Consider the following 16,455-nt stretch of genomic DNA (forward strand, 5'->3'; position numbering starts at 1 on the left):
CTTTCACCACTCCATCTTATTTCCAAAAAGATGTAAGATACCATAAAAAAAAGGACAATTTAAGGTATCATAAAAAAAGGATTTAGGATTTAAAAAGGATTTAAGATGTATATGAAATTTAAAATAAGAGCAGATTATCAGAAAGGGTAAACCAGGAGAGAAGTTGACACATTTCACAAAATTTGTGCTGTGAAGTCTTATATACTTTCTAGAGATGAACTTTTCATAGATTTATGCCATTTTATATCCCACCATTAAGTGTGTTGTGTTTGTCAAACTTTTTCATCTCTACGTGTTTTCCTTATCAGATTGGCAGTTATTGTGGTTTTAATCTACATTTCTGTTTACAGAAATTGAGTATCCTTCAGATATTTAAGAGCCATTAAACATTTAGTTTTGGCCGTATCTTTTTCTTGTATTTCTTTGCTTTTGTGCATGTTGATACTATATTATTTGGTCTAATATCCATAAATATTAGATTAAATCTAATAATATTTGACTATTAGATTATATGATTATTATGTCTCCCCCCCCAATTACATAGCATTTTGATTAGATTAAGATTAATGTTCATTTCTCTCATTATTTAAATACTATTTCTAGGTGGGCCACATAGCACAACTTTTTAATTTCTCCAAAGTTAATTTTTTCATTGCTTAAGAGTTAGATCTTTGTTATTGATTGTATATGTTTCATGGTGAAATACCTTCTTTTAATCTTACCTAATGCTTTTTACCTTGGTTTAGATTGTCCGGATACTAAGATTAAACTCTTGGGTTTTTTTTTGGTACAGCATTTGCCTGGCAAATCTTATTTTTCTGTTTTCAGTGTTTTTAAGTCACTTATTTTAGATGTGACTCTTGAATATAAGCATATAGTTGGGTTTTGTTTTGTGATACAATCTTAGACTGTCTATACATTCTATTTAAGTTGCTTTTGAAAAAAATCTTCACTATATCTTTTTCCTTTGCCTTATTTTATGCATGTGCTTCTTTAGTTAATTTGGAAGGTTTGTATCTTTATTCTAGGTTACCTTTAAGACTATATGTAATCCTTTAATCTTCTGCTTTTCAGTTAATATGTGTTGATTTTCTACCATGAAAAATGACAAAACTGGTTTTAGTTTATTATTTTTGTTTATTTCCATTTTGTGTAAATTCATTTATGGAACACCTATCTCAGGAATACTTGAGATACTGTTTGAGTCACTAAAGCCTAGTAAAGAACAAAACATGAAAAATTCCTGTTCTCCACAGGGAACTGCTGTTTTCTGGTATAATCTGTTTGCTAGTGGAGATTATATTCTGTGCAATAAAATACGTATTTATACCCCTATAACTTGATGTCAGTTTTAAATCATCCTTTTTACCTCTGGCTATAAATGAAGTGCCTATTTCAAATTATATTCTCATCTTTCTTACTGACTTTATCATTCCTTTGCTTTTTATACATATTTTTTACCTAAGTTTGTAAACCTAAACAGCATCTTATTTTGTTTTTTTAAGAACTGAATAACATGCACTATGTAAGTAGAAGTCCAGATGTTCTCACCATCTAATATTCAGTATCGTAGCCTCCTCAAAGGGCATGTTTAACTTTATTCTACCAGTATTTTTGATAATACTCTCTCATCTCATAGATGAGTGATGTGTCTGCAGGAGGAGCCACTGTTTTTCCTGAAGTAGGAGCTAGTGTTTGGCCCAAAAAGGTAAACTTGGTTTGTTTGTTATTTTAATTTTGAGGGTTTCTATTTTTTTCCCTAAGGAAGAGATATACCTTTATTTCATGGTCTAATTAATAAATTATGTTTTTAAAGGTAGTATACTTAAGGACTATATTATCTCTAGGCAAAACTTTGGATATTTTTATGGCATAATTTACCATGAGTATCTACTAGAGGTAATGAACAACCAGGCATTACATTGTAAAGTATAAAAATGTCAAATCACTATATTGTACACCAACTATATACTTAAATAAAAATTTAAGAAAAAATGAGTTCCATATGATGCTTGCCCTCCATCTTTCTATTATAAGATTTGTTAGCTTTGCTTTGGCAAATACCTTTTTTTGTCAAGCAACTTTGTGGTATTAACGTTTTCATGTGCTCATGAAAATTTTGTAAATGATATAATCATTTCCGGAATTATATTAGAGGAAGACATAGTGCTCCCTTGGAGTACTTTTGCAGGAACAGAGGAAATTTTTATTACTACAAAAAATGATAACCTGTTATTTTATTTGGGAATAATTTTGTATTGTTCTCCACAGGGAACTGCTGTTTTCTGGTATAATCTGTTTGCTAGTGGGGAAGGAGATTATAGTACACGGCATGCAGCTTGTCCAGTACTAGTTGGAAACAAATGGGGTAAATATTTCCTATATTCTCTTTGTAATAATTGCAAAATATGAAACAAAAATCACAGTCTACATCTCAAAAGAAATTGAAAACAAAAGTCCTGACAGATTGGCTTGCCGTGACTCTAACATTGAATGGGGTTCAACCACACAAGTTTCTGATCTTTATATAAATTTACTTTCATCAGATCAGAATTTTGATGACGGATTTTTAACAGTATTTCCACTTGCTAGTCTGAGAAACATTAACTGACTCAGAGTCAAATGAGATGACATTGTCCCTTCAAGGAGTTCATAATTGTCTCTGACTGAGGCATCCTACTGGATAAATTATAGTGCGGTACATACGAATACAAAGATGTAAATAGAAGGTGGCAACTCCTTACATATGAGGAGGCTTCTTCAAAGCTTAATTTTTAAATTTGGTCTTAGAGTAGTTTTCCAGGCTTATTAGGGACCAGATCTGGGACTGTTGTGAGGTGAGAAAGGCACTCACTGTCAGGGTCATGCAGGTACAGGATTTGCTACATTAAAAAAATAAAAAATAAAAATAGGTGAAGTTATTTTAATATATTTTTAACTCCAATATGTCCATTTCAGTATGTCACTAGCCACATTTCAAGTGCCCAGTAGCCACATGTGTCTAGTGGCTACTACATCATTGGACATAGTAGTAACATCTGATCATCAGGATTTTAAAAATCTTCCCTGCTAATTATAATATTTGAGAATCACTGGACTAGAATGAAGAGAGGTTAGTGGAGGACAGATCTGTTTGGAAAGGTGTTTTCCATTGTTTACACAATGATGAAAGCCTGGACTAAGGCAGCAGCAAATGGGTTATAGAGCAAAGAATGATTCAAGAGCTGTAAAGAAAATTGACAAGGTTTGATGAATAAAAGATTGGATACAGGAGTTGAGAAAGGTAAAAGGGTAGTTAATTATCATGGATCCTAGTTCAGATACTTTGTACATGTTGATGCCGTTAATGGGGCTCTATGATGTAGGAGAATAGAAAATTCTTTTTGCGTTACCTTAAAAAACAGTATCTTGGAACCAAGGAAACTTAATGAACACATAATAATAATGACTGATCTAGAGTTGCTCCTTCAGAGTGAAGATTGTGTTCATTTAAAAAATGTCTTTGTATTAGAAGTTGTATTTTGTAAACAGGTAAAAAACAATATTCTGTTCTGTCTGTACCTACATTTTAATTTCATTTTTTCAAATCTTATATTCAACATTAAAAACATAAGGAAATGCATGTACACAGACTTTCAAATGTACATATGTACATATATAAAACCTTCTGTTTCCAGCATTTAGTGAAGTTTGTAAAAGACTGCCTAAGTAGCATCTACCTTTATCTAGTTTTGGTCTTAAACTTTTAGCCCATGTACAGACTTTGTTACAGACCTGGTTCTTATAAGTTAATTAAATACTAATTAGATAGTGGCGGGAATTAATATATTTTGTTCTCTCACAGTATCCAATAAATGGCTCCATGAACGTGGACAAGAATTTCGAAGACCATGCACCTTGTCAGAATTGGAATGACAAATAGGCTTCTTTTCCTCTTCTGTTATATTCTAATGTGTTTGATACACACATTTCCCAATCTTAACTTTCAAGAGTTTACAATTGACTAACACTCCAGGATTGATTGAGTTATGCACCTCATCCCATGTTTCATCTGTGGACAATCACTAACTTTGTGGGGGGTTTTTTTCTTTTAAAAGTAACACTAAATCACCACATTGTACATATAAAACCTTAATTTCATTTGGAAACAGAGGACAAAATGAGGCAGAGTTAAAAATGAGGAATTTTTACATTTGTTATATTTTAAAAAACTTTTTTTGGTTAGATAAAGATTACTCTGTAAGTATCTGATTATAGTACTTCACTACATCTCACTTGGTGGTCAGTAGGCGGGAATGGGCCATGTGATTAAGGAAGAGATGTATGTACCTAGGTAGTCTCTTTTTCTGGATCTGCCTGAAGACTAAGAATAAAATAGGCATTTAATCTGAGTTCCATACAATGTTTGCCCCTCCATATGCTTTCTACATTGATTTTTTTTCTCCCAAGTCCTTTTTAAAGAAAGTATCCTATATTTTACCAATCCCCTTTTTCTCTGAGCTTCTTTGTGGTGAAGTAAATCTGTTTGAGGCAAAAAATACTTTGATTTAAAAAAAAAATGTTAACAGAAAGTCCTACATAACAACACTTGGCCTTCTTAACTAAAATGATCATTGCTTAGTCCGTTTGTTCATCCTTTTTCTTAAATGACTAATGATTTTGTCCATAAAATTTGCTGTTTTTCTTAGTGCTAATACCTTGCCTCTTATTTCTGCCACACTGGGGTGGTGATACTGGCATTCTGATTAAATAAATATCGTGCCTTAGGTGACTGGAAATTTAAAAAATACAAGTCCTTTCAATGATGAGGGAATTTTTTTAAAGGAATTTTTTTCCTAAAAAGCCAAAATGTTTGTTTTTTTCAATTCTGAAATGTATTGTGACAACAATGACCTATTTATGATCTTAAATCTTTTTTTAAAAATGTTTCTGTTTTCTGTGTGGTATTTTTCATATTTGAATGTGAATGCATGCTATCGCAAGAACAGGTTATTTCTATTCTTTAGTATACAGGAGTTAGGTTTATCCTCTTGATTTTTGTTCACTTGAGGTCTCATTGTTATGGAAGAAAAATTCAAGTTCTCTGAACTTTCAACTGTGTAATCAAAATGTTTCCTTCAAAGGGAACTCTACAACTTTACTATTACAATAATGTACTTAAGACTTTCTCTTATTCAAAAATATGGTGTGGTAGTATAAAGCTGTGAGCCTAATGAAGTAAGTTAAGGACCCATTAGACCAACATTTTACATTTCTCAAAGGTGAGTCCTACTTCATACAAGGGCTCTTTATCCTTCGTGCAGTATTTAAGGAAGAATTTGATTAGTTCTCTGGGAGAGAAGGTATTACTTTTACCAATCAAAAAAAAAAAAAATCAACTGTTAAGTTCCTTTTCCCAACTACCTTATGTTCCACAACTATTTTAGTACATGTTGAAAATTAAGTTGAGTAGTTTACTCAAATTTTTGTGACCATAGATGATCAAAAAAATTTTGGGGCGGAAGAAGCAACATAAATTCAAAATATAGAAATAAAATGGGGGTTCAAAGGATGGAAACTAACCATTATTGCCATATGTGTTTTAGCAAGTAGAATAAAAATACCTATTTCAGAAGGAAATGGCGCATTCCATAATCTTAAAAATTTCCTTATTATATTCAACCCCAAACACCATATGGGATTGGTAAACTCTTTTCAGTGTTAGATCTTACATAATTTGCTTAAGTTTTATAATTATCAACTATTTTTCTTTCTAAATGAAACGGGAAAAAAAATTCCAGTATAAAGCTTTGGGCCCAGTGGTCATTGCAATCTTTTTAATTTTTATTATGGTGAACTTTAAAATAAATGAGGGGTATCGTGGAAAATCTGGTTTCCTCATGAACCCTAAGTGCCTAGCCTTCAAGATGGGAGGTCACATCATTCATTAACTTTAAGCACAGAGTTATGACCAGTATCACCAACATGGAGTTAACTGAAGTATCCACCAGAACACTCAAACAGCAGGGTAAGTAAATTTGTAACTATGTAATAACCTAGTAAGATTATTAAAAAAAAATGACTAGGATTCTTTGGAAAGCTAAATGTTAAATGCAGTGATGAAAGAAGCAGTCATCTACTTTGTGAAAAAAATATAACTGGTTATTACAGTGTAAGAGGATTAAAAATTGTAAGCAGTAAAAACACATACATAAACTAATATATGTGTATGTCGTGTGTATGTGTATATATATTATAATGATCCTATTGCTGCTGAGAAGAATCTATTTTACATAGCCATGTGTTGACTAGTTATATATAAATTCTGTACCAGGTATCCATCTAGGTGAAAAATGAACAATGGTTATGCAGGGCCCTATAAGCTAAACAATTCAATGACTGGAGTCTTGCCATTAAGAAATTTACAGTATCATACCAAAACAATACCCACTCACGATTAAATAACTATAAAGCAGTTGAGAAGGAATAAACAGAATTACAAAAGATTGCTAGGAGAAAGCAGAATGAAAATGACATATTGATCTGTGTAGCTAGCAACACAAGAACTAATCTCTTGGCAGCGCTTATTTCACTATTGTAAGAGGTGGTGTTTTAGAAGGAACAACATTGGACAACTTAGAGAAAAAAAGGAATGAATTAACACTAGAGAGTACCATTCTTTAAAGGATCAGATTTATCAGAAAACAGATTTCATATTCCTAATGTCCTTGGATATTACCTGACTCTGTATTTGTAGCCTTCAGTTAACTATACATTTTGATGCAGGAAGACTAAGTTATAAAAATCATTAATAGTAAGGCAGTCTTATCAAACATAAAAGCAGATTTTAAATCAAAGGAACAACCAAAAGTAGTGCAAGTCCTCTATAGTCTGCTTTTTGAGGACTATTGAATTCCCACTGCAGCACTTTTGTGTTGAAGTAGTTGTACAAAGCAAGATAATCATAGATAAAATAAGTCCTAAAGTCCAAAAAAAGAAAATCCTTAGATTCTGTCATTTGGTTGTTCCAATTTCCTAATAGGCTTATTTATAATACAAATATGTTTTAGGCTAAGCACCTGAAAGGATTCAGAATAGAACATATAGAGTGATGTGCTCTTTTACATTTCAGGGCTTTTAGGTTGATGAATATCTTGAGTCGACCTTTTCTAGAAAAGGCATTCACTTATTTTTAAGTCCACAAAGAGCCAGAATTATTGTAATATCTACTTTAAAGCCATTAATGTAATTAAACGCCATTGCAATGTAGGTTTTATATGGGTTTGGATATCTTGGGTTAAATCATTATGTAAAACTACATAATGGTTAACTTCTAATAACAGATATTAATCTTATCCTTTGACACCTGTGTAATGAAACATTGTAGTTGTTAACTCTTAGAAGATGAAATAATTTACTTAATAGTTGAATTTAGTTATGTTCTATTTTTACTTTACATTTAAAAGGTAAAAAAGTTAGGGCTCTGTGAAATGAAAGACCACTCAGACTTAAATTGTGAGATGGAAAAAAGTAGTCCTTATTAAAATATAGTGTTTCACACATATCCTTTTTATTTATGCAACTATAGGAAAATAGCCTATGGAAAGTTCAAGAAAGGTAATAATTGAAAATGCTCTGAAACAGTGCTACTTAGTGTAGTTTGTGGAAGAGTTGGCATGGGTTTTGTTATTGGTCCACAACGAGATAAGATTACATCAAAATGTAAACTATATCAATAAGTACATGATTTTATTCAGTTGGCTGTTTTCTTAGAAAAATTTTCATGATGAAGTGTGTTATTTACTCTGTGGTACAAGCTCTTTTATTTCAGTGAGGACCAGCTTTAAATAGCATTGCTCTAAAACAGTACAGATTGTTTGAGTCTGCATTTTTAAGAGCACTAAGAGAGTTTCATATGTGGTTTGGATATTGGTTGGGGCAGGAGAAGCAGACAATGTAATAGGAAAGACAATTCATAATAATTATTTAGCTTTGCAGATGTTTCAAGAAATCAGTATGCTTACATTTTAGCATTCTGTCCTTATGGTGATAGATAGATAGGGATCAACATTTCCTCTAGTTCTAATATGACTAATTCATGTTGGTATAAGACACATTTAAGAACATCAGTTCTAGAGGAAGATAGACTAAGAAGCTCCAGGCCCTTGTTCCCCTACAGAAACATGAGTTTATCCAAGTAGGATAAACTCAGAGAATGACACTGAGGCACATTGTAATCAAACTCTTGAAAGCCAAAGAGAATCTTGAAAGCATCAAGAGATAATTGACTTGTCATATATAAGGAATCCTGAGTAGGATTATCAGTGGATTTCTCAAGATGCCTAGGCCAGAAGGTAGTGGGATAATATGTCAGTTGAGAATTCTATATCTAACAAATCTGTCTTACAAAAATGAGGGAGAATTTATTACATTCCCATCTGAACAAAAGCTGAGGAGTTACTGCTGCTAGACTTGCTCTACAAGAAATGCTTCAAGTTAAGAAGGATACTAGATATTGAAGTCATAGCAAAATATGAAGAGCTACAATAAAGGTAAATATATGGCAAAAAAAATCAATACTATAATGTTGGTTTGCAACTCCACTTTTTTCTATATGATTTAGAAGAAATGCATAAAAATTATAAATATGTTAATGGATACACAATATTTAAAGACGTAATTTGTGACTTCACTAATAAAGGGTAGTGTAGCTGTAAATGAGTAGTTTTTGTGTGCAGTTGAAGTTGGTATCAATTCAAATTCGATTGTTATAACTTTAGGATGTTATGTATAATCCCCATGGTAACCAGAAAGAAAATAGCTATAGAATTTACAGAAAAGAAAAGGATTCAAAACATGTCATTACAAAAAAATCAACTAAACACAAAGGAAGACAGTAATGAAGGAAATGAGGGACAAAAAAAAGCTGTAAGACAAAGTAGCAAAAGTAAGTCCATTCCTATCAGTGATTACTTTAAATGTAAATAGATTAGACTCTCTAATCAAAAGACAAATTGACATAATGGATAAAAAACATGACCCAAGTGTATGCTTTCTCAAAGAGACTCGCTTTAAACCTAAATATTGAAAGTGAAAGGATGGAAAAATGTTTCCTATCAAAATTCCAGTGATTTTGTTTTTATAGAAATAGGAAAATCTATTCTAAAATATGGAATCTCAAGGGACCCTACATAGCCAAAACATCTTGAAACAAGAACAATAGAGGTTTCACACTTCTTGATTTCAGCACTTACTACAAAGCTACAATAATCAAAATGTGTTGTATTGGCATATAGAGACTATCAGAATAGAACAATTTCAGCACTTACTACAAAGTTACAATAATCAAAATGTGTTGTATTGGCATATAGAGACTATCAGAATAGAATAGAGAGCCCAGAAATAAATCCTCATAACTTTACAACAAAAAACTGATTAAAAAGTGGATCAAGGACGTGAATAGACATTGCTCCAAAGAAGATATGTAAATGGTCAATAGACACGTGAAGATGCTCAACATCACTACTCATTAGGGAAATGCAACTCAAAACCACGATGAAATACTACCTCACACTCTTTAAGATATCTATTATCACAAAAAGAATATAAAGATAGAAAATGAGTGTTGTTAAGGCTATTGAGAAATTGCGATCCTCACGCATTGCTGGTAGGAATATAAAATGGTACAGTCACTATGGCAAATGGTGTGGTATGGTGAATCCTCAAAAAATTAAATGTAGAGTTACCATATGATCTAGCAATTTCATTTCTGGGTATAGCCAAAAGTAATGAAAGCAGGAACCCAAAGAGATATTTGTACACTCATTTTAATAGCATTATTCACAGTAGCCACAGGTGGAGGCAACCCAGGTGTCTATCAACAGATGATTGGGTAAACAAAATGTGGCTTATGCATAAAATGGAATATTATTCGGCTTAAAAAAGAAAGGCTATTCAGACATCCTACAACATGGATGAACCTTGGAAACATGCTGATTGAAATAAGCTAGACACAAAACAAATATTGTATGATTATACCTACACGATTCTGTTTAGAATAAGCAAATCCATACAGACAGAAAGTAGAATACCAGTTGCCAGGGGCTAGCGGGGAGAAGTTTATGTAGAGTTATTGTTTAATAGATAACAGGATTTCATTTGGGGAAGACAAAAAATTTCTGGAGATGGATGATTGTGATGGTTGCTCAACAATATGAATGTACTTAATGCCACTAAACTGTACACTTAAAATGGTTAAAATTGCAAATTTTATGTTATATACTGTTTCTCAATAAAAAATGTTTGGAAAAAAATAAACATAATATTATCCAGCCATTCCTCTCTACGCAAAAGAATTGAAAGCAGGAACTCAAAGAGATACTTTTACACCCAATATTCATAGCAACATTCCCAATAGCCAAAAGGTGGGAGAAACCTAGGTGTCCATTGACAGATGAGTGGATAAATATAAAAAGGAGGACAATTTTTAAAGTAAAAAATTAATAGAATTCAAAAGAAAACGACAAAATAAGCAAAGAAGATCTAACAGAGATAAGAGAAATCCCTAAATAAGCAAAGAGAATAATTCTTAGATATATTTTAAGAAAACTTTCTGTAATATAAGTGCTTGACATTAAGCTCTTGATTGCTGAGGCTCCCAATTCAAAGACATCCATCTCGTGTAAACATTGCCAGCTGTATGACAGCTACAAGCAAAACAACTAGATAAGGAACCAGACTTCCTCCACTTATGAAGTTCCCCTTTGAGAAAGCCCTGGGTAACCTAGGTAACTGACCACTTGAATGTCCCCGCTTTTCCCTTCCCATGGACTAATTTATGTTCTTGTACTTGAAACTTACCAATAAAGAATGGACCCTTGAAACCCTAGGCACCCCACCTGCAGACCCTAATAAAGGGAGAGCCCCAGGCCCGTGCTTCTTCCTTTTCTCTTTAGCTATGACCTCACTGTATGGCCCTTGGGTATGCCCTATATCTTTCAGGATCTGAATAATAAATCTTGTTCTTCAAAGTTTTCTGATGTTTTTTGCTGAGGTGTGCCCTACAATCAAAAGAACCAGAAAGGCTGGACCAGCCACAACATTGGCTCCAGGCCCCACAAGTAGTCCAGGCCCAAGCAAGTGCCTCAGGCATTCCTAACCAATAGCATTACTATCAATAGGCTAGGACTGACATGATACTTTCTTAAATATATTTAAAACTACATTTTGAAAGAGCACAATAATAAACCAGAATAACCAACACTAATATATTCCCATAAAATTACCGCATTTTAAAGAGGGGGAAAATTCTTTTGAGCATTTTGGCCAAAAAGCTGTCTTATGAGGGAGAGAAAAGTAGATTATCAGATGTTGACAGCAACACTTTATCCCAGGAGAAAGTGGATTTAAGATAGTCAAGGAAAGAAAGTGTGAACAAATGATTTTATATCCAACATAACCTTCAACTATAAAGGCACAAATCTATCTACACGCAGAAACTCAGAAAACATTGTTCCTTTGCTTCTTTCCCAAGTATCTAGAGAATGAGCTCTAGACACCAGAATGGAAATTATAAAATAGATATGAAAAATAATGAACACATTATCAAACCTGTAGGATACAGCAGCAGTTACAGGAAAATATTTAACTCTTAATGTTTATAATACCAAAAAAAGATTTTAAATGAATGTATTCATGGTACAACCACTATGGAAAATAGTATAGAGGTTCCTTAAAAAATTAAAGAACTACCATATGGCCCAGCATTTCCACTTCTGGGTATTTATCCGAAGAAAATGAAAGCACTAACTTTAAAAGATACATGCACTCCCATGTTCATTGCAGCATTATTTATAATAGTCCAAACATGGAACCTAAGTGTCCATCAGTGGATGACTGGATAAAGAAAATGTGATGTATACAGTGATCCCTTGGTATCTGTGGTGGATTGGTTCCAGGACCAATTTTGGACACTAAAATCCACAAATGCGCAAGTCTCATATAAAGTGGCATAGTGTTTGCATATAACCTACACAATCCTTCCACATATTTTAAATCTCTAGATTACTTAAAATACCTATTATGATGTAAATGTTATATAAATAGTTATACTGTATTGTTTAGGGAATAATGACAAGAAAAGTCTGTACATGTTCAGTACAGATGCATCCATTGTGGGCTGACAACATAGTACACATCAGCAACAATGTGTACACATTAAAAAAATGTGTACACATTAAAAACATTTTAAAAATGTGTAAACATTAAAAAAATATTTTCCATCTGTGGTTGGTTGAATCCACAGATATAGAACCTGTGGAGATGGAGGGCCATCTGTATATACAATGGAATATTCAGCCTCAAAAAAAAAGGAAATCTTGCCACTTATTACAACATTAATCGACCTTGAGGATATTATGCTAAGTAAAATAAGACAACGATACTGTACAATCTCACTTATACATGGAATCTAAAAACAAGACAAACTCATAGATACAGAGAACAGATTAGTAATTCCCAGGGGCGAGGGAGTGAGGTGTGAAATGAGTGAAAATGATCAAAAGGTACGAATTCCCAATTATAAAATAAGTCCTGGGATCTAATGTACAGCGTGGTAACTATAGTTAATAATACTATAATGTATATTTGAAAGTTGCTAAGATCTTAAAAGTTCTCATAAGGAAAATAATTGTAACTGTGGTGGTAGATATTAATGACCGTGTGATCATTTTGCAATATATACAAATACTGAATCATGTTGTACACCTGGAACTTATATAATGTTATATCTCAATTATATTTCAAAAAACAAAAAAATTATCAGGCCCAAATATCAGTAGGGCCAAGGTTGAGAAACCCTGATCTAGCCATTAGGTCAAGAACAGATGATAGAAATGTACTGATTGTGATTTTTGCTTGAAAAATTTGCCTTTAATTTCTTCAAGGAGTATTACACTTGAGCCTGATGGACATATTCATCAGATATCATGTTCTTCATCCTATTACCTTTTTCTTTGAATATTAAAGGACATTATAAAAACAACAAAACAAAAAAAATACATTAAAATCAATATATTCCATTAGAAAAAGGATAGAGAAAACTCTTGGTAAGTAAATAGGAAATAGTGCTTAGAAGAACATTTACAGCACTAAATGTCCATGTTTGAAAGAAGGTCCAAACTATATCTTTGAAATTTATACCATAAGAAACTGGAAAAGCCATACAATGAAATATTACTCAATAAAAAGAAACGAAGTACATGCTACAATATGGATGAACCCTGAATACATATACTAAGTGAAAGAAGTCAGTCACCAAGGATGACCACATCTATGTGTGTGTATATATGTGTATACATATATATATAGAGAGAGAGAGTCCAGAATAGACAAGTCTATAGAGAAAGAAAGCAGATTAGTGGTTGCTTGGGGATGGAGGAATTAGGGAACGATGGATAAAGGGTAAAAGGTTTCTTTGGGAGGTAATGAAAATGTTCTAAAATTGTTATGATGAATACAGAATTCTGTACAATACTAAAAGTTATCAAACTATATTTTAAATTACTGAGTTGTATGGTATGTAAATTATATTTCAATAATGGATTTCTTTTAAGGCTAGAAAAACAAAAGTAAGGAGAAAGGAACTTAATAAAGAGCAGAAATAAAGGAAATAGAAAATGAACAAACTATAGAGGAATTCGATGAAACCAAAAGCAGATTGTTTCAGTAGACCAATAAAATTGATAAAACTCTAGCAAGACTAATGAAGAAGGGAGAGAAAAGAAACATCAATGTCAGGCATCAAAAAGGGGACATTACTACAGACTCTACAGATATTAACAAGACAATAGCGGAATATTATGAACACCTACATTAATAAATTAGATAACTTACAAGAAATGGACAGATTTCTTGAAAGAGACAAATTACCAAACTTTACTCAAGAATATGAATAGCCCATATCAAGTAGAGATTGAATTAATAATTTAAAAAATTGCCACAAAGCAAAGTTAAGGCCTAGATGGCATCACTGGTAAATGCTATCAAACGTGAAAAGGAGAATACCAATCATATATAAACTTTTTGTTTTTTATTTTCAATTTCAGTATCCAGATAAAAATGATAGAAACATGCCCTTTGTTTTTGCATATTTGCTCTAATACAATTTATTAAATTTTAATGTTGAAAGGGTCTTAGAGAACATCTAGTTTAACCTCTTCATTTTATATGTGAGGAAATTGGAAAACAGAGGGGAGTGAAAACTTTCCTACTCATTTTAACAGATAACATTACCCTAAATCCAAAACCAGACAGAAAAAACAGCAAAAGAAAACTACCAATCAATATCTCTCAGGAGCATAGAGGAGAAATAACTTAGCAAAATATTAGCAAGTCCAATTCAATAATAAATAAAAAAAGGTTAATAGCCTATAATCAAGTTGTATTTATCTCAGAAATACAAGGTTTAACATTCAAAATTCAATCTATGTAATTTATCGTAGTACCTGGAGAAGAGAGACATCTGTTGATCACGTCAATAGATGCAGACAAAGGTTTTGACAAAATTCAACAGCATTTGTGGTTTAAAAAAAAAAAAAAACCTATCGAGAGACAGAAATTTCCTCAACTTGATAAAAGGCACTTAGAAAAACCTTTATCATCATATGTAAATGGTAAAAAGTCAATATTTTCTCTCTGTGTTTGAAATAAAAATGTCTGTTTTCCCTACTTCTACTTAACATTGTGCTATGGTCTGAGTGTTTGTGTCCTTTCAGAAATTCACATCTTAAAATCTTAACTCTAACTAATACCATCATATTATGGTAAAGGTGGGTCTTTGAGATGTGATTAGGTCATAAGGGTGGAGCCCTCATGAACTGCATTAGTGATACTATAACAGAACCCACAGAGCTTCTCAGCCCCTTCCATCATGTGAGGACACAAGAACTCTGACCAAGAAGAGGGCCCTCATCCAAACATGCTGGAAGCCTGATCTTAGATTTCCAGCCTCTAGTACTGTAATAAATTTGTTTATAAGCTATTCCGTCTGTGGTATTTTGTTATAATAGCCCAATAAAACACATTGTATGAAGGTCCTACTCATTGCAATAAGGTCAGAAAAAGAAATAAAAGATACATACATGGAAAAGAAGTAGTCTTTATTCATAGGTGACATGATTGTGTTTATATAAAATCCTAGAGAATCCACAAACACACAAAAATTTAAAACTAATAAAGGTTAAAAGAGTACAAAGTTCATATACAAAAATAAATTGGAAATTGAAATTTAAAAAACTTAATGTTAAACATTATAAATAGAACTAAATCTAAAAATATGTATAAGAGCTGTATATTAACAGATACAGAGCATTACTGAGCAATATTGAAGAAGCCCTAAATAGAAATATAGATCATGTTCATGGATCAGATTACTCAATATTATTCTCCCCAAATTAATCTGCAGATTCAACACAATCCCAGTCAAAATCCAAGCAAGTTTTTTTTTTTTTTTAATTTACAGGCTCAAAACTTTATATGGAAACACAAAAGATGTAGAAAAAACAATTTGGGAAAAGAGGAACAAAGTTAGAAGATTTACATGATCTGATTTAAAGACTTTTTATGAAGTAACAGCAGTCACGGTAGTGTGTTATAAAAATAGACATATAGATCAGTGGAACAGACTAGAAAGTCCAGAAGTAGACAAACATATAGTCAATTGATTCTTGGCAAAGGGGCCAAATAATTCAATAGGAAATGGATAGTTTTCGAAAAATGTTACTGGAACAATTGGCTATCTATCCATCTACTTACTTACTTACCTATCTACCTATATATCAAGCCACAACCTTTATCTTACACTATACACACACAAACTTGAAATGAATGAGATACCTATGTGAAAGGTAAAACTATAAAAATTTAGAAAAAAACACAGGAGAAAAACCTTTGTGACAAAGGTTGACAAAGATGTTTCAGGACATAAAAAGCATTAACAAAAAAATAAATTGTACTTTATCAATATTTAAAAGGTATATTCTTTGAAAGCTATTTAGGATAATGAAAGATGCAAGCTATAGACTAGATGAAAAATATTCACAAGATGTATCTGAAAAAGGACTTACATTCAGATTAATAAGAGGATAGACCAGTTTTAAAAGGCAAAAGTTTCATAGTTTACCAAGGAAGATATACAAACCCAGAAAGCATATGAAAAGATACTTATGATCCTTAGTCATCAGGAAAATGCAAATAGAACCCACCATAAGATACCATTACATACCCACTAAAATGGCAAAAATCTAACTGACAATGCTAAGTGTAAAGCAGACATGCCAACCTCTACACTATGGAGCCACCCCCTGACAACGCTAAGTGTTGACAAGGATGTGGAGCCACTGGAACTCTCATACACCACTGGTAGAAATGCAAGATGGTACAATCACTTTGGAAAACAATGTTGTAGTTTCTTATAAA

The 16,455-nt window shown here is 32.4% G+C and overlaps 1 protein-coding gene across 2 annotated transcripts in view; it reads left to right on the top strand.

Annotated features, from left to right (window-relative positions):
- The window catches only part of P4HA1 (prolyl 4-hydroxylase subunit alpha 1), a 66,697-nt gene extending 61,078 nt beyond the window's left edge, over positions 1-5,619 (top strand). For both annotated transcript variants that reach the window (XM_006915526.3, XM_006915525.3), the window contains exons 13-15: positions 1,640-1,708; positions 2,272-2,368; positions 3,845-5,619. In XM_006915526.3, coding sequence (XP_006915588.1) covers positions 1,640-1,708; positions 2,272-2,368; positions 3,845-3,915 — 237 coding nt within the window. In that variant the 3' untranslated portion in view covers positions 3,916-5,619. The remainder of the gene's footprint in view (positions 1-1,639; positions 1,709-2,271; positions 2,369-3,844) is intronic.
- Positions 5,620-16,455: the final 10,836 nt, after the last annotated feature.

The sequence above is a fragment of the Pteropus alecto genome, unplaced genomic scaffold, assembly GCF_000325575.1.
Source record: "Pteropus alecto unplaced genomic scaffold, ASM32557v1 scaffold155, whole genome shotgun sequence".
Taxonomy (NCBI): Eukaryota; Metazoa; Chordata; class Mammalia; order Chiroptera; family Pteropodidae; genus Pteropus; species Pteropus alecto.